The 19,057-nt window shown below is 42.3% G+C and overlaps 1 protein-coding gene across 1 annotated transcript in view; it reads left to right on the top strand.

Annotated features, from left to right (window-relative positions):
- DIAPH3 (diaphanous related formin 3) overlaps nt 1–19,057 on the top strand; it is a 504,443-nt gene that overhangs the window by 233,713 nt on the left and 251,673 nt on the right. Inside the window, exon 19 of the mRNA XM_073325081.2 lies at nt 2,185–2,279. Within this exon, the coding sequence (XP_073181182.2) occupies nt 2,185–2,279 (95 nt within the window). The remainder of the gene's footprint in view (nt 1–2,184; nt 2,280–19,057) is intronic.

Genomic DNA, 19,057 nt, shown 5'->3' with positions numbered 1-19,057 from the left:
ACAACTCTAATTTATAGCAGTTAAAGTATTCTGCCCAAAATTACTTTGTTTAATAACAAATTGGAGCTAGAATTTCTGATGGCTGTGATATGTAAGAGGGAGACATGGACACGGACTCATAAAATGTAGGGCTGTAAGGGATCTCTAGAGATCATCTAGTCTACCTCTCTGTGTTGAGGCAGTACCAAATATACCTAAACCACCCCTGAGAGAGGATTCCACTACTTCCCTTGGAAACTTAGTCTAGTAGTTAAATGTCCTTATAGTTAGATGGGTCTTTTTTAATATTTAACCTTTGCTGCATATTAAGCCACTTACTACTTGTCCTACCTCTGATGGATATGAGCAGTTGATCACAGTCCTCTTTTTCTAACAGTCCTTAACATATTTGAAGACTGTTATCAGGTCCCCTACAGTCAACTTTTCTCAAGATTAATCATGCTCATTTTTTTTAACTTTTCCTCACAGGTCAGGTTTCCTAAACCTTTTACTATTTTTATTGCTGTCCTGTGAACGCTCTCCAGTTTGTCCACATGTTTCCTAAAGTGTGGCACCCAAAATTGGACACAGGAGTCTAGCTGAGACCTCACTAGTGCCAAGAAAAGTGCAGCAGTTTTAGGAGACTAATTTTCTCCTCCCCTTATACCCTCTCACTGGGTGATGTCTTCCACTTACATGATTTGAACTACTATCTCTATGCTGACATCCCAAATCTTCTCCACTAGGTGTCTTCCTTCATCCAAACCTGCATTTCAGTCTGCCTTTTTTTATATCTCCTGTATGCTCCATCAACAGTTTAAACTTAATACAGACACTCCCCGGGTTACGCAAAATCAGATTTGCGCAAATTCGCTCTTACAGAAAAAGTTCCGTAAGCTAGAAATAGGAGTGGGTTTTTTTTGTTTTTGGCATAACGTTCAGGTATATGTTTCCGACTTGCACAAAACTTGAGTTACGCAAGGCTTTCTGGAACGGAACGATTGCGTAAGTCGGGAAGTGTCTCTATGGCCAAAACATCAGCACCTATTTTTTAATCTCTGGAGCCTTTTATATGCTCCCATTTTCTGTTAATTTTATCAATGCCACCATCCTTCCTATTACTCAGGCCCATAACTTGAGGGTCAACCTTTATTCCTCCTTCTCCTCACATCTATTTTGTATCCAAATATTGCCTCTTGGTTTTGCACAATATTTTTAAAATGCAACCTCTTCTCTCTGACCAGACAGCAAAATCCTCATCCAAGCTGTCAGTCTCCTGTCTTGAGTACTAGGTTTTCCCTTTCCAAGATTTCCACACCTAGCCCACACAAAACAGTTGCACAGGTGTGATTTCTGGCCACATCAACTACCTCTTTGAGGAACGACACTGTCTCCCAACATCAAGCTTAAACTGTGTCCTTGCCTTTAAGATGCACCCTCCTCTCTACTTATCTGAGTAACAGCATAATCTTACCATTTGTTGTCTATTACTCTTACCCATTCTGCTGTTTTGATATCCTTTTCTTGCATAATATCTGCGACTAAGATATTTCAGGGCACAGATTTATTGTCTTATTTTTATAGTGAGGTGCCTAATGCTCCATCTGGTGCTGTAAAATAATAATGATAATCACTAGAACAGATGAGGAAGGTTGAAGAGAAGATGTGGAATTAGGAGGGGAGTTGGTCCATGAGAAATTACTTAATAAATATTGTGTATGAAGAAAATGTTGGACAGTTGTTATACTACAGCAAACAAAAGTATTATTCAAGGAATGTGATTGTTTTGCAATTTGCAGGGGTTTCGCTAAAGATAGCGCGCGCGCTCTCTCTCTCTCTCTCAAAAAAAGGGGGGGGGGAGGGGAAGAGCTGAATTCCTATGCGGTAAAGGGGAAACGTGTACAAATAATATAATTGATGAGTGGCTCTCCTAGAGCAAGGACTCTTTTTGTCTCACTTGCTATCGTTACTGCAGCATCTGTTGATGCTGTAATTCATCTGCCAGAGGACTGGAAGAGCCAGACTAAAAATTATAAAAGCTTCAAAATCTGCATAAAAAGTTTTATCTCTTATCTATATTATCATATGCAATGTTTGGGTGGCCTGTAGAATTCTACAATCCATTTAGTGTTTATTTTGTAAGTAGAGTGAAAGATCAGCTTCTTACTACATCTCCATTCATTATGTATTATGTTTTTGTTCTAGCAATTTTCCTTGGTTCTTTCCGAGTGCCTTATGAGGAAATCAAAATGATGATATTGGAAGTAGATGAAACACAGCTGGCAGAGACCATGATTCAGGTATGTAAATTGACAGGCGGTTTAAATACCAATATTTCAGTGTAAGCGTCTCATTAAACTGAAACCTGTTACTGACAAAAACTCTTAACACAAATTATTCAGTTGGAAAATCATTGCTGCATAATTAGTCTCTTAGCATTTCTAGTAAGCAAACAAAACACAATCTTTTTTTACATTTGCAGAGTAGATAAATCTCATCTAAACACTTTAATTTATATTCTGCTTTAGTATCTGCTTCCTTATTACCAGCATCCAGAATGCAACTCTACTTTATGTATGGATTCAGACAGATAAACCAATATTTAATATTTTTTTGTTTCTACCTTACCTGCAAAATTATTTTTTGTGGAACATACTGTATTACCTTCACCTGTATTGCACAAAGCTGTCGCATTGTTCCTGGTCATGAACTAGGCAGAAAAAGATTTTTCTTTTCAATTCGAGCTTACTTGATCGGGGATCCTACCTTCAGAAATCTTCAGCAGCTGCTTATCTGTGAATGCTTCCCTGGAGTGTAATTGTACAGCACTTCACATTACACAGCATTTTATTCAAAGCAGAAAATCAATACAGTTCTATTTGGGGACAAAAGAATCTCAGAGAGGGGAGGGGCTAGCCATGTATGTACTCTACCCTGAAAGGGCTGCGCAGTGTAGACATACTTATATATTGTGAATAAGTATTTCATCATCATATAATAGGACTACATCATCTTCCAAACACAGAACAGAAATATTTATTTGAACACTTTTGACTTTTCTGTGTCATGATTAACAATTCTGCTACTGAAAAATCTCCTTATTGTCCTTAACGTTCCTGGCCAGAGATTTCTTCTTAGGTCCTTTACTTCCCTTATCAATTTTCTACACTTAGCTTGTGATTTATATTGATTGCTATCAACTTTCCCTTTTTTGTATTTGGTGTGTGAATGTGTGTGCGTGTGTGGATGGAGATATATATATCTTCATATATATAAATATAACAAAATATCTGATTAATCATAATACACGAAGTAATTACAGGGTTAGTATAAAGGGAGAGGAGGGGACATATTTTTCTTCAGGATTTGCATTAATCATAGACCTTTAAAAAGGCAGCCCAAATTGATTTGATTTTTTTCATTCTGCAGAATGCTGGTTATTTGTTATTTGTTAGCTGTGAGGTCAGCCATATCACTGAGCCAGGAATCAATGTTTGGTGGGGATCAACTTTTTTCCATTTTTTCAGGATTAATTTTTTAGCAAGGAAAGCTACATATTTAAACCATGCCACCTTGTTACCAGCTAACCTCCAGGTATCAAGAGTATATCCAAGAATGAAACTTAAGGAGGAGGGCTCCAACATACCATTAAATAGGTCTTCTGACTCACTTCATACCAGAAATTCTTGATTCAGGGCACTCTCCAAACTAATGTAGCACCAAGTAAGTTGCATTTCCTGCGGCAGTCAGCATTTATGAAGCCCATTATTATTAGTTTATGTAGTGACCAGTATGTTCGGAAAAAAAAGTCTTTTGTTGAATAAGTCAGTCTCAGATGTATAGATGCTTTTTTTTTAACAATGATTATTTTTATAGCTGCTTTTACATCCCCTCTAAATGAGGCTGTTTTTAAAATCAGTATATCCTTCTTTCTTGACTACGTAATTTTGGCTTTTTTGGGGAATCTAGTATAATGTTCTTAAACAGTTCCCAATTATCATTCTCATTATTTTGTTTAAATTCTTTCTCCTGGTTGATTTGGCTCAATTGTTTTCAACTTTATCCTTCAGTAAAAATGTAGTATCTAAAATGTATACCATAGACCAGCATTCATTGTAACTACTATACTTGGGAGTCTGCCATTTCTCTTGAGGATGGGAGCCAATCTGATAACTAAGTGAGGATGGAGAGACTTATCGTAAAGTTATTCTCTTCAGAAGTGGTGTTCTTCAGTGTGTGTATATATAATATATACAATATTTTTAAAGGGTGTATCATTTCCTTGTCATTGTGTGTTTCTTCTCCTGTTGTAAGACACTGAATTAACAGATAATACTATGATATCTCATACTAGCAGCAAGAGAGCAGTATTGTATACATAAATCTCACCTTCACAGGACGGTGACTCTGGCCCTGGCAGTCTTTCCTTTTGCCCTCTCTTCACTGGAAGAAACCTTATTATTCCTATGTAAATTTGGACCTCTAAAGTTGTGGTTTTCTCCTTCCACACCTGAGTCTCTTGGGTTGGGGCTGTGTATCTAGGTAATATGTCAACCCAGATCTTGACCCATGGAAGAATGTGAGGGGAATGTCAGGCTTCTTGAGCTACGGAGCTCCCATCTTATTCTTCTAATTTGGGAGCCCCAGGTCCTGAACATCCTTCTGTTTGTCTGTAGTGACAATCAGACAGTGATGGCTTCTGCCATCTGTTAAGGAGGTACTGGCACTGCTCCCCTCCTTTCAGAGGTAATGCTTTTAGGTGTTTGGCTAGAACCTGCCTTCTAGCAATAGTGCTGGAGAGCTGTGAAAACATGCTTGTAGACTGGCTCAGTCAGAAACTGTTAAGGGAGAATAGAGCCTCAGTTCTTTCATTTTTGAGGCCATTGCCAGAGTGTAAGACACTTCATTTTTTTTCTTAATGGTATCCATCAAGTGTCCTTATTTTATTTTCAGATTCCCCCACCCCCTCCAAGCCCTCACTCTCCTTTGCAGTGCTTATTATGGAGTTGAAATGGGAAAGTGAGATGTTGCTTCCCCTGCTTCTGAGAGTGATGAAAAAGGTCAGATAGGATAAAACCCTTTCCTAGCTTCATAGTAACTCCACTGCTGCTGGTTTGAGATCTGACAGGCCTAGAAGTGAACTCTCCTGTGAACACTTCCCAAGATGCTAGACCTGCTCTCTGAAAGCCATGTGCTTTGCCATCACCCTCATCTCAGGGTAGCTGCATGCTCTTTGAAGGAAGTCTTTCTTAAAGGGAGATTTCTTGGCTGAGGTGACAGACTGTCAATAGAGCAACAGAAAGCTGCTTGTTGCCTCTCTCATTTATTCTGATCTGCAAGATCTCTATGGCCTGATGTGACATCAGACCATTATTGCCTGCCTTTATACTACTTGGTGGTTTAGATTTTCTTCCATTAGTATTCAAAAAGGGACTCAGATTAGTGATTCATCAAGAGATTCCACAGTTGGACTTGATTTACATCCTGCAGGTTCTAATGCAACCCCCAGTTGAGCTCCTAGTGCAGATTTCTTTCCTTCAGGACAGCTATTAGTGTTGCAGGGATTTCAGACGGAAGAGTAAGTTGAACTTCTTTATGTAGTCTATTTGTCACCTTTTTCCAGAAAAAGTGACGGGTTTTCAGCCTTCTCTTGAATTTGTTCCCAAGGAGAGTACCTAGCTCCACCTGAACAAACCCATTGCTCTTCCTCTCTTCGTCCTGGCATCTCTCTCCCCACCATCCTGAGGTTGAGAGACAGCATTTATTGAATGTTGTGTGTTCTTCCCTTCTTGACTTTAGAATGTCAAAGCAACTGTTTGTCTATTTTGAGGGTTGCAACGGGGCAAGACTGCAGATAAAATCACTATAGTAGAACCTCAAAGGTATGAAAACCAGAGTTATGGACTGACCAGTCAATTGGACACCATGTGGAACTGGAAATAAGCAATCGGGCAGCAGTGGGGACCAAAAAAAAAGGGGGGGGCAAATACTGTACTGTGCCTGTATTGCATCTTAAAGGTAGCCACATCTGGGCTTCCTGTCCCTACCCACACCCGTGAGGCAGCCACTTACTGGTAGGAGGTGAAGACACTGTTCAGCGTTATGAACAACCTCCATTTCGGAGGTGTCTGTAACTCTGAGGTTCTCCTGTATTGCTAGGTCCTGGTCTCAGGTTGTGCTCTCACAATGTGTAATGAGTCGATGGCCTTGTTCCCAACTTGCAAGATGCCATGTAATGAAAGACTTTTCTGCTTCATGGGCAGTGAATGCTGAGCATTCATTTCCAAGCTGTGTAAGGTGGCAATGTGGTTGTCTCCTCACTATTTGTAAGTCTTTATCTCTGCTTCCCAGGATGCCTTCTTTGGCTGCAGGGTTCTGCTATTGACACAGTAAGGTAGCTCTGCTTCCTAGGTTTACTGCTTGATACGTGCACTGTGTCTCTCTTAATACCCTGTCAGAGGATAGGAGAAGGTAGACATACAAAAAGGGAAAATTACTTAGCTGTTTGTCATAGTCTCCTCTTTTTCTTATCCTACCTTCCACCCTCCTTTCCAGTGGGTGATGTGCTCTGCCTCTTTATTATTGTGTATCTTGTTTTTCTCTGCTGTCTGCCATTTATCCATTGTCACAGGAGGAGAGAAGAGGAGACTATGAGAAACAGAGCTACCAGTAAATAATTTTCTGTTTGAAAATCTGTCTCAAAAAATACGAATGTGCTCCTACTCAAATAACCCAGTCTTGCAAAAAACTGACTCCTGTCAATAAATAACAGAAACAAACCTAGTCTTCCCCCCAACCACCTACCTTAATGAGATGTAAACTCTGAAAGCATATTTTGAACTATTTAACCATTAATATTGTTTTTCTTCTGTTTCCCCCCTCTCCCTCCAAAAATGGGAGGGGGAATAAAGAGAAGAAAATACATTTTTGCCCTTAAGGTTAAATTATAACTAAGTCATTCCTCAAGTGCTAAAGTTCTTAGACTTGTGTTCACTTGCAAAGTTGGTTACATTTAACCACTGAACCAGTAAATGAAAATACTTTCCATGGACAATGTGAGCGAATTAGAGATCCTTAACATTTGCACATGTCTTCCTTGTTGTGACAGGATGTCCAGGTCTAGGATCTCAGAGAGATATAGACTCAGTAGGCCCTGATCTACACTGTGGGGGTGATCGATCTAAGTTACGGAAGTTCAGCTACGTGAATAACATAGCTGAAGTTGACGTACTTAGATCCACTGACCGTGGTATCTTCACCATGGTGAGTCGACTGCTCCTGCTCCCCTGTTGACTCTGCCTGCGCCTCTTGCAGTGCTGGAGTACAGGAGTCGACAGGAGAGCGCTCAGGGGTCGATTTATCACGTCTAGACTAGAAGCGATAAATCGATCCCTGCTGGATCGATCGCTGCCCACCAATCCGGCTAGGTAGTGATGATGTACCCTAGGCCAGGTGAGTTTCACTAGTGCAGGCTTTGAAGGATAAAAGATAGTGTCTAAAGGTAAGGTAGATGGCATAGGGTTAGACAGAGGAGAGTTTTATTATTTTGTTTTATTTGTAGGCTCTTCTGTAGTGATGATCATAGTAGTTTTTGAGAACCTCATGAACATGAGGAAGTTAAGGCTAAGATTTATGTTTATTTTTTTTCTTAAGAATTAAAAAAGTACACATGTAAGGTGTGAGTTTTGGATGCCAAACTTGTCTGTCTGTATTATACTATATTGAGAAATGATGGGGACTTATTTCATTCACATCTGATACTAATAGTGGAATTTCTGGTCATACCACTAAAAGGAGAAAAATAGAGGAAGTTCTGAAATGATTGACTGTACAGGAGCAGCAGCTAAACCAGGATGCACCACAACAGGAAGAAACTCAACAAGCATAGATTCAATTTTTGAAGATGAACCAGACTGTCATCTCCTCCAAGAGAGGCAAGAGTTTCAGTAGGAGCTGATTCGGGGGTCACTAGCCCAAGTTGTGCTGCCCCGCTGCCAGTAAGTCCAACCCCTTTCTTGTCCAACCTGAGACTAGAAGATGCCCAAAAGTGTTTATACCGTCACTTTCAAGCGGATAGGCACATTATCTCAGCGTAGGATGAAACCAGTGCCATCCCTTTTTCTTATGGGAGAGGTACAGACTTTAAAATGGATATATACTCTGGTGCAGAGTACTATGCTGTGAAGGCTAATATATTGAATTGATTGGGTGTTTCAAGGGAGAAGTGTTTGCATGGGTTTCCAAATGGGCTGTATTCCAAGAGAATGTGGCCAAAATGTTTAAATAGTTTCATGGGAATGTGGCCAAGTGCCTTCCCTGGTGCATAAGAGGCCAGTGATTCATTTTCTCAAGCCCAAGTTAAGGCCAAGGTTTTTACTCTCGTTATTTTCTGGTAACCAAAAAGAGGGGAGGTTGGAGACCCATACTAGACCTCAGCACTGAACAAATCTGTCAAAGCTCAAAAATTCAGGATGGTCACACTAGCAGCAATGATTTCATCTTTGGAACAGGGAGATTGGTTCTTGGCCCTCGACCTATAGGATGCCTATTTCTGCGTATCGATCCTACCTTCCCAAAGATGATTCCTCCATTTTACCCTGGGCCAGGATCATTACTAATACAGAGTATACCCCTTTGGCCTCTCATCGGCTCAGAGAGTATTCCCCAAGGTCCTCTGCAAAGTGGTAGCTCACCTACGCTCCCGGGGATTATAATCGACTCCTACCTGGATGATTGTCTCCTCAGAGCCCACTGCTTCAACGAGGCCCTCCAGGTCACCCAAACTGCTGTAGACTTCTTCACAGAGCTGGGCCTATAGATCAATGTCCAAAATTCAACGTTCACCCCATACAGCACCTAGAGTGCATAGGAGACGATCTTGACTCATGACAGACAAGGGCACTTCAGCCACAGAGCACAGGTTCCACACCTTGGCCACGCTCACAGAGGCAGTAAAAAGCAGCCCTCAAATATCAGCCAGACATGGCCTCCAACTTCTGGGACATATGGCTGCAGGCACATCTGGGATATCTCATGTCAGACTTCACATGAGGTGCCTGCAGCTGTGGTTTAACTTGGTCTACAGGCCGAACAGAGACAGACTAGACAAACCTCTATCACTGTTCACCAAAGTCAAACACTCCCAGGACTGGTGGAAAGACCCAGCAATGTCTGCACATGGATCACCTTCTTGCAAACTTCCCCATCATTACTTCTCACCAGCAACACATCCTTCATAGGGTAGGGTGCACACTCAACAGTCTTAGCCACAGGGCAAGTGATCATCTATGAAGATATCTCTTCACATCACATCAACTTCTTCGAACTCAGAACGGTCAGGAATACTTGCACCAACTTCCTTCTGCTAATCAGAGGAACACACACAAGAGTCTTGACAGACAACATAGCACGCATGTTCTATATAAATCACCAGGGAGGCACCCGATTGTGGTCTCCTTGTGAAGAAGCACTAAATCTATAGAACTGGTGCATTTCTCACAGCGTCACAGTATCAGCTGCCTACCTTCTAGGAGTACAAAACATGATAGCGGATAGTCTCAGCTGCAAGTTCCCACAGAGCCACGAATGGGAGATTAACTCAGCAGTACTACATAACATATTCAGATGGAGGGAGACATCAACTATAGACCTGTTCACCACTTACCTGAACAAGAAATGTCCATGCTACTGCTCCAGGGCAGGACTAGGACAACACTTCTTAGGGGACGCTCTCCTTCTGTGAGACAAGGACCTTCTATACGTCTTTCCCCCATTCCCTCTACTAGTGAAAGTCCTGTTAAAAATAAAAAGAGAGAGAGGAAACGTCATACTGATTGCTCTTTCCTGGCAGAGACAAATGTGTTACCCTTACCTGTCACAATTGGCAGTGTGCCCACTGATCTCTGCAACACACTCCACACCTCCTCTCGCAGAACGAAGAACATGTTCTCCTTCCCAACATGTGGATACTCCTACTCAAGGCCTGGCTCCTTCACGCTTCCAGCGCATAGAAAGACATACAGGAAGTGGTTACTACACAGTAGGAAATTGGATACCTGTTGTATTTACCTGCAAAAGTATACCAGGTTTCAAATTTGGTGTAATTCCAAACAAATTTCCCTGGCATCTACTACTCTCCTAATGGTTCTCGATGATATACTGCCTCTCAAGAAATCAGCGCTATCTCTTAGTTCACTCAAGGTTTACCTAGTGGCCATAGCAGCCTTCCATCAATAAATAGAGGGATACTCAGTGCTCTCATAAGCAACCATAAAGTGATTCCTCAGGGTATAGTAAAGCTCTTCCTCCAGCACAGACATCCTACCCCAACATGGGACCTAAACTTAGTAGTAAAGAGCCTGACTAGGCTGCCCTTTGAACCCATGGCTATTTGTTTGCTCACATACCTGTCTGTGAAGACAGCCTTCTTGGTGGCAGGCACCTTGACAAGAAGAGTAGGGGAAATAACAGCACTGATGGCGCACGCCCTTAAACAATATTTTTTCTGGACAAAGTTACTTTCAGGCCACACCCAAAGTTCATCCCCAAGGTGACCTCGTCTTTTCCCATAAATCAGTTGATTCACCTCCCAACCTTTTACTCTAAGCATCACCGTGATAACAGGGAGGCTATACTGCACACGCAAGATGTTAGGAGAGCCATGGCCATTTACCTGGACAAGATAAAAGCCTTTAGGAAATCTCCTAAGCTTTTCCTCTCCATTGTGGAAAGGTCTAATAGTGCAGCGGTGTCATCCCAGAGACCCTCCAAATGGGTCTCAAACTATATCAAATACTGCTATCAGGTTCATAACAGTACCACCATCTAGGATCTGCACACACTCCATGAGGTCAGTTTCCTCCTCTATTGCCTTCCTCAAGAATGTTCCAATTTCGAAAATCTGCAGGGAGCAACCTGGCCATCTGTGCATACCTTCGCAGAACACTATGCGATTACTGGGGACTCTGCTTCTGACACTATCTTCAGCTCCGCAGTATTGTCATCCATAACAGACATGACTCTGAAGCCCCAGCCTCCCATTAGGGATACTGCTTGGGATATTGCTACAGCGGAGCACTCATTGGCACATTGCTCAAAGAAGAGGAGGAAGTTACTCACCTTGTGTAGTAATAATGGTTCTTTTAGATGTGTGTCCCTGTGGGTGCTCCACGACCCTCCCTTCTTCTTGTGAGTTCTTGTCAAAGACTCTGCAATAGAGAAGGAACTGAAGGGGCTTTGCCCACGAAGTGCTGGTTAGCCTCGTGGCAAAGCATGAAGGGGAGACAACACGTGCCGGCCAAATGGACACTGCTATCAAAGTTCTCTAATCAGCAGTGCAGAGATGCAAGAGCACTCATAGGGACACTACAATGGAGCACCCAGAGGGGGACATATCTTGAAGAATGATCATTACTCCACAAGGTTAGTAACTTCCTCATCGCTAATGGACAACTGAGCTGACAGAGGAGAAACAATAGTCAGATTTAAAGCTGAGGGACCATTAACTGGATGGACTGAAGAATCATTGTACAGAAGTATGTAGAGACTACTTGATTCTGAGAGAGAGAATGAAAAAGACAAGGACACTGGCTATGAATCCAAAGGAGGATTCTCCAGACCTTCTAATCATCTCTTTCAGTCTGACAGACTGGAGTATATAAGTCCTGTCTCATTATTAATTGCAACTATAGGAGTGGGAAGTACCGTTTTAAAGAGGACATAAACAGGGCTTCCCAGGGACATTGCTCTACTGATGAGCTAGAACTAGGCATTGTGTTAGTCCTAAGCAATTTAGGGATGTGTGCACAAACATAAGTACAGTGAAGATTAATCAAACCAGAGCTGATGCAGATAGCAGAACCCATTCAGGTCATCGCTACCCAAAGGGACTCCTAAGAATAATTACAGAATCAGAAATATATGGAAATGGACTGAAAGGTACATTGAGAGGTCATCTAGTTTAGCCCCCTTTTCTGAGACAGGACGAAGTAAACGTAGGTCAAGTCTGACAGGTGCTTGTCTAAACTGTTAAAAAAAAAAAAATTCCAATGGCAGGGATTTCACAACCTACACCAATGCTTGGAAGCCTATACCAATGCTTAACTATCATTATAGTTAGAAAGTTTTTTCCCCCTAATTCTTCCTTGCTGCAGATTAAGCTGATTACTTTTATCTTGGAAAACAATTGACCATTACCCTTTTTTTTTTATAACCGCCCTTACCATATTTGAAGACTGTTATCAGGCCCCCCCCCCCAAGTCATCTTTTCTCAAGACTAAGCATGCCCACTTTTTTCACTATTCCTTGTAAGGTCAGGTTTTCTAAATCTTCTATCAAAATGCTCTCCTATGGACTCTCTCCAATTTATCTACTTCTTTGCCAAAATGTGGTTCCCAGAACTGGACACAGTACTGCAGCTGACGCCTCACCAGTGCTGAGTAGAGTGGGCATCGCATTGTTGGCTAAGATTCAATTTGTCATTCACAATAACCCCCAGATACTTTTCAGTAGTTCTACTGCCTAGTTGATTATTCCTCATTTTGTATTTGTGTATTCGATTTTTTCCCTTCCTAAGTATAGTGCTTTTCACATGTCTTTACTGAATGTGATACATCTAAGAGGCCACATGGATTGACTGCAGGAAAAAAATATCCCCCTTGTGGCTTTGTTTTTTTAGAAAGTAAGTGTTGTGCTTTCCTGCTCTTTTGGGCTGCTGGAGGTCTTCAGGGGGTCAAACTCATTGTTGGACAATGAAGTCAAAATGCAGCAGGCATAAGAGAAACCAATTCTTCTGGCAACAGGAGTTAGCATGCAAAGCAGAAAGCATGGGGGAAAACAAGGAGAGCACACCCCTGCAACGCTCTCTTAAAGGCAGCCCAGAACTGTCAGCCACTGTGTTACCCTTCTCCCTGAGCAAGAGTGAGCTTTGCTGGAGATTAGACTGTGTGCCAGCTCCCTGCCATGCCAGTCTGTCTGTTTCACCAGCAAACGTCTCGAGACGCTGCCAGTCTTTAACGTTGCCTTGCAGGTAATAATCAGTGAACACCAGTTCCCAAGTTTTCTAGAGACACGTCTCTCCGCATTGTCCAGTCCCTCTCACTGGGCACTCACAGAAGTTGTTTGCTGCCTCCAAATAGACAGTACACATGAGCCAATCAGCTTAGCTGAGGTCCCACCCTTTATTTTAATATACAGCAGAGAGGTGGTTTTGAAATAAAACAAGAATGTTTATTAATAAAGAACACACATTTAAGTTTCAGAGTAGCAGCCTGTGTTAGTCTGTATTTGCAAAAAGAAAAGGAGTACTTGTGGCACCTTAGAGACTAACAAATTTATTTGAGCATAAGCTTACGCTCAAATAAATTTGTTAGTCTCTAAGGTGCCACAAGTACTCCTTTTCTTTTTGCACATTTAAGTGATACTGGGCAACAATAAAATGATAGAAAAGTCTTAGAAATAAAACAAAAATAACACACTTTCTAGTGCCTAAAACTTAGTTTAGGTGAGCTATATCTTTGCCTAAGACCGTTTTGTTTCTTATAGGAAGCTGTCAGTGGCTCCTGCCCTTGAGGCCAGTACGATCCACTGTCTTAAAGGGTACTGTTCTCTATGTCCCTAAGAGGGGAGTTCTGTGCGAAAAAATGAAAAAATTCTACACACAATATTTTAAAATTCTGCAAATTTTATTTGTCAGAATAACACTACATATTTATGCCCGTTTCGATTATTTTGGTTATTTATCGCAAAATACCCGTCAGCAAATATGTCTGTAACAATACAGTCACACATCGTTTTCCCCAGGAGTAGAGAGTTAAAGAAACCCACATGACAACCCAGTTCCTGTTTCTCAGTCCCACACCCCTGCAGAGCCCAGCTGGAGGGCGAGACACCCACAATCCCTCCCCCGAAGACCAGCTCCAGGCCCCCCACCACCAGCCAATACATGTGAATCCCCTCCCCCCAAGTCCATATGTGGAGGGCCCTCTAGCCCAGATACCTGCATCTCTTCCCCCTTCAGAGCCCAGCCTGTGGTCCCCCAGCCCAGATGTCAGCCCCCTTCCTCCCAGAGGCCAGCCATGGCCCCTGCAGCCCAGACACCAGGCCCCCTACTGGTCAGGGAGCCAGAAGAAGAAACAGGGTCCCAGCCAGGCTTTTGTGGAGTTTCCTGCGTGCTGTTATCTCCTTCCCTCAGGGCGTGCAGGGAACTGCAGTTGCTAGGACCTCTCTGCTTACTCGCCCCGCCCCTGCAGTGTCTTCTACCTGAGAGCTGGCTTCTGCCAGGTCCAGCGGCCCCTAGTGGCAGCCAGCAGCAGTGCAGCCCATTTCTGTGGGAGAAAGAAAATATGTGCAAAAACCATTAATTTCCGCAAAATTCTGCGTTGCGCTGAATTCCCACAGGAGTAAGAGATGGAAAACGAAGGAGTTTTTTTCTTCTTTTTATAGTCCCGTAAACCTTTCAGATGTATCCCCAGATCGAGTTTTTCTTCCCTTCTGCTTGTGCGGATGCCATGCTGTCTTCCTCCTCTTCTGGTTAATATGCTTCTCTGGTTGGTTTAATCATTTTGTTTACTTTAGATATAAAAATATACTTCCTTTGTCTTTGGCCTTTCCTTGCTTAATTTGAATTGGAGACACAGGTAACTGGGCAAAACAACATTCCTGTGTCTAGGGCACACTTGTGTGTCCATTGCCTTCCAAAACACATTTGAAGAACATATTTCTAGCGCATGTACATAACTCTTTTTACACAACGTGTATACACACCACACAATGGTGTTTATTCCAGTGTGTTGCCAATTCACATGAAATCTTATGGGATACCTTTGTGATAAATATTATCACAACAGTGTGTTGAGTGTAGTGAGTGTGTCAGGCCCGATATGAGTTTCAGTACAGTGGGTCCTCTGCCGTTCGGCTTTGAGAGGCTCTTAGGGTTATAACTGAGGCCTGGCCTGACATAAGTAGTTAATACATGAAGGGGAGGCCTTGTTCTTTGGAAGATGAGATTAGGGAGGTAAATCCAATCATCAAATTGAAACAGGCTGCTTAATAAGACAAATAAATAGGTCAATAGGCTAAAAAAGACAAAGTCTGAGCTAACTAAGATCAGAGGGAGAACACTCAGGAGAACACTCAGGAAACTATTTACTATGAACTAGATTATAAGGGACAAAATAAGTTAGAAATGTCGAGATGAGGTAAAGAGGAAGTCAAAACATGGACAACATGTGGACAGAACGTGTGGTACAGGGACTGGTTTGTATTAAGTAACCAAACCAGTCCTAAAATGTTTGATGCCATGTACAATAAGTGCAATGAGATGTGTAAATGTATACAAAAACGAGAGTTTCTGTATGACGTTGGGCCTATGATGTACCCTACATCGATCCCAATGCGTTTGAGTTTGATCAACTCAGTGTAGCATTGTTTTGTGCCAAATTCAGATACATGAGTGATGAAGTCTGGAGTTGAACTGAGTTTTTGGGAAGCTGAGTGGAAAAAAGTCTTTGAGGGAATCCCAAGAAAGGTCACAGCCAGTGTTCCCTCTAATTTTGTATATCCATGTGTGGAATGAATTTTGTTATGGGCCCCAATATGAAGGTGATGTGTATTACCTTCATATTGGGGCCCATAACAAAATTCATGTGGTGGGGATGGGGCCGAGGGGTTCAGAGTATGAGAGGGGGCACAGGGCTGGGGCAGAGAGTTGTGTGCAAGGGGTGAAGGCTCTGGCATGGGGCCGAGGATGAGGGGTTCAGGGTGTGAGAGAGGGCTCAGGACTGGGGCAGAGTGTTGGGGTGCAGGCTCTGCGGTGGGGCTTGGGATAAGGGGTTTGGGGTGCAGGCTGCCCCAGGGCTGTGGTAGGAAAGAGGACTCCCCTCAACCTCCTCTTGTCGCAGCAGCTTGGGGCTGGGGGTGAGGTGCCTCTCTCTGGCTGCGGCAGCCCCGACTGGGCTGGGCCAAGGGAGGGGCTTCTCTCCCCCGGCCACGGCAAGTCTGAGACAGGTTCATGCTGGGGCCAGTGCAGAGGGGCGCATCTTCCCACTGCGGCAGCTCCACGCCGGGGCCAGCGAGCAGGGGCGCCTCTCCCTCCTGCGGCAGGTCCGCACTGGGGCTGGTGGGGAGGGGTGCCTCTCTCCACACTATAGCCCTGAGTCCCTATACAGGGCTTAATAGGCAGCTGCATGGCTATGCAGCTGCGCAGCTTAGAGGGAACTTAGGTTACAGCCCTATTTGTTGCTCTGGGATGTGTCAGGTTGCAGGTGCTCTCATAAAGATTGAGTATTACTCTGTTTACTAGTCTGCAGCTAGATCTTGTGGACATTGCTAGCCCAACCCACGGCAGTAAATGTTGAAAAATCTATAAAGTCTTGTCTACTCACTCTGCTGGTATTAACAAGGTTGGGACCCTAATGTAGTTGGGCCACCAGCTGCTGATGGTGTTCTGAGCACCATGTTATTCATAGATTCATAAATTTTTATGCCAGAAGAGACCAGTAAAATGATCTAGTCTGGCCTTTATATTACAAACTAGCAAATTACATATAGTTACCCCTGGATTGAGCCAAAACTATGGTTTTGACTAAAACATGTCTTCCAGAAAAGCATCCAGTCTTCATCTGAAGATATGAAATGATAGAGAATCTTACCTTGGTAGTTTGTTCCAATGATTAATCAACCTCACTATTAAAAATGTGTGTCTTGTTTCTAATTTGAATTAATCTGGCTTCATTTTCCAGCCATTGGTTCTTTCTGTGCTAGGCCTGGTATTTAGTACCTGGTATTTTTTCCTGGTGAAGGTACTTATGCAATGTAATCAAGCCACCTTTTGATCTTTTTTTTTTTTTGATAAGCTAAATACTGAGCACTTAAGTATGTCACTGCAAGGCTCACTTCTTCAGCCCTGGAATAATTTTTTGCCGTTCTTTTCTATATCCTCTCCAGTTTTTCAATGTCCTTTTTAAAATGTGGGCACTAGACACCAGAACTGTATCCAGTATTATGTTGTTGGTCTCACCAGTGCTGTATACAAAGGTAATATCACCTCCCTCTTTCTACTTATTTATCCCATGTTTATAAATCCAAGGATCAAATTAGCCCTTTTTGCCACAGCATCATACTGGGAGCTCATGTTGAGTTGTTTGTCCATTCTGTACTAAAATGCATTGTGTTTGAAATGTTTATTGAATACTTTTTCCTTTTTGGCATAATTAATAGGAATTTTATCATCTAGTAAAGGTCCTATTCCATTGTTCGGATTTCTTTTGTTCTTAATATGTTTTTAAAAACTGTTTGTTAATGCAAAAAACTGCTGATCCCTGGATATTTCCCACAAGTCTTCAGCTTCCCTTCTTAATTTTCTACATTTAATAACTTCTGATTTTCTTTGCTATCTATTGTAGCCCACTTCTCATTTTTTGAAACTGAAACTGCCTGCCTAGCTGATGTTTGAGAACCATATCAGAAATGGGGGATGGAACAGTTAAGAAGAGGGGAAGGCGGAGTTACTTGACCAGGAGCCTAGCAGACATGCCAGGGCAACCAACTTCAGTCCAGAAAGCAACTCATTCCAGAGACTGCCCACATATGTGCACTGAGCTCAGACAGGCACAGAGTTTGGGGAAGAGAGCTGTCTGCAAGTAGTCATATTTGAGCAGCACAAGGAGATCCAGCTGTTCTCATATTCTCTTGAGAAAACTCAGTTTTGCCTCTTGGTCAGAAGTGTCCCACCAACTTTAAGTACCCAGCTTCATAGAAGAGAAGAGAGGAGGCCTCACAATCCAAATCCAGAGGGAAAGGATTATCTGGAGCATGACCCACTGGGCCTCCCTTACTTTAGAAACCAAGGGAAGGCCAGCGTTTGAGGAACCCACTGAGAAAACTGCCTGCCTCACAGTGGGACATCATTACAGTTTATACTGGTCGCTCATACATAATTTAGTGATGAAAGGGTTCCTGAGTAAGAAAGTTCAGTCTGATTTCTTTGTTTTTAAGAACAGAAGGAAAGCTCAAAAATAGGGTTTATGCTTTCAGGTTGCTAACTTGGTATGTTTCTGCTGTGTTGAAAGTGGGGGATAGGGTCAGTTGGTTCATAGGATTCTAAAATCTTACTTTTTAAAATGTGCTAATGTTTATAGTATTTAATACATATCCATATTAAATACATGCACCGCTCACAGCTGTTATATATAAGACAAATATTATTTTGTGTAATTCTGAGTTGTTTTTCTAACTCATTATTTTACCACTTTGGAATTGGTTTCTTCGCTTTGAGTGGCTGTCAGTTTCTCTTTTTACATAGAGAAGAAAGAACTTTGTGGGTACAGAAACAAACTAATTATATCACTGACAGTAAATAGTGTATGTTGAATATTACTTCCTTACCTAACAGGTTGATTCACTTGTGGCCCTTATATAGAAATGAAATTAAAAAATGAGAACATGCAGAATACACAATTATATAGTTTACTTAAATCCAGAAAATAAAAGGAGATCATTATTCGTGCCATTTTGTAAGTCTCACATTAATGTCTAACTTTCTGTAGCAATCATTTAACTTTAAAAGGAATGGTTGATCTTTTTGAAAGCCTTCAGTGATGAGTGTGTGTTTCAGGTGGGATTTTGAGTTATAGAACATTGGCCCCTCCTAACTTTCTCTCTGTGCTGCTACAGTAGTGCAAAGATGCACTTTAAGCTGATGCCCATGTGTCAGCCACTCCTGGTCTTGCACTCTTCCTTTATATAGGGTTCTTTTAGATTGCTTAGGGGTGTGGCTATAGTCTGATGTGCTCCAGCTATTCTGATTAGCAGTGCAGTACTTCAGGAGCTGTTATCTGCCGGCACAAATTGAAGTAGCCCTGGGGTTGTTCTAACTTGCTCCAGAAACTGTCTTAGTTCCTTGTAGCCTCCATGATTGGGGGTTGTGGAAAATGAGTAGCAAGGTGGTAGAAAGCCACCTGCTCCCAGTACTGGTAGCTGTTTTTCCAAAAGACTACAGGTTTTCAGACATTTCAAGGGTCTGAGGGAAAATAATCGGGGCTTCTAAGGAGAAACCTCCTCTGATTGGCTTTCTTTTCTC

This window comes from Lepidochelys kempii, chromosome 1 (genome assembly GCF_965140285.1).
Source record: "Lepidochelys kempii isolate rLepKem1 chromosome 1, rLepKem1.hap1, whole genome shotgun sequence".
NCBI classification, from domain to species: Eukaryota; Metazoa; Chordata; order Testudines; family Cheloniidae; genus Lepidochelys; species Lepidochelys kempii.
This window is presented reverse-complemented; position numbering and strand designations above follow the sequence as displayed.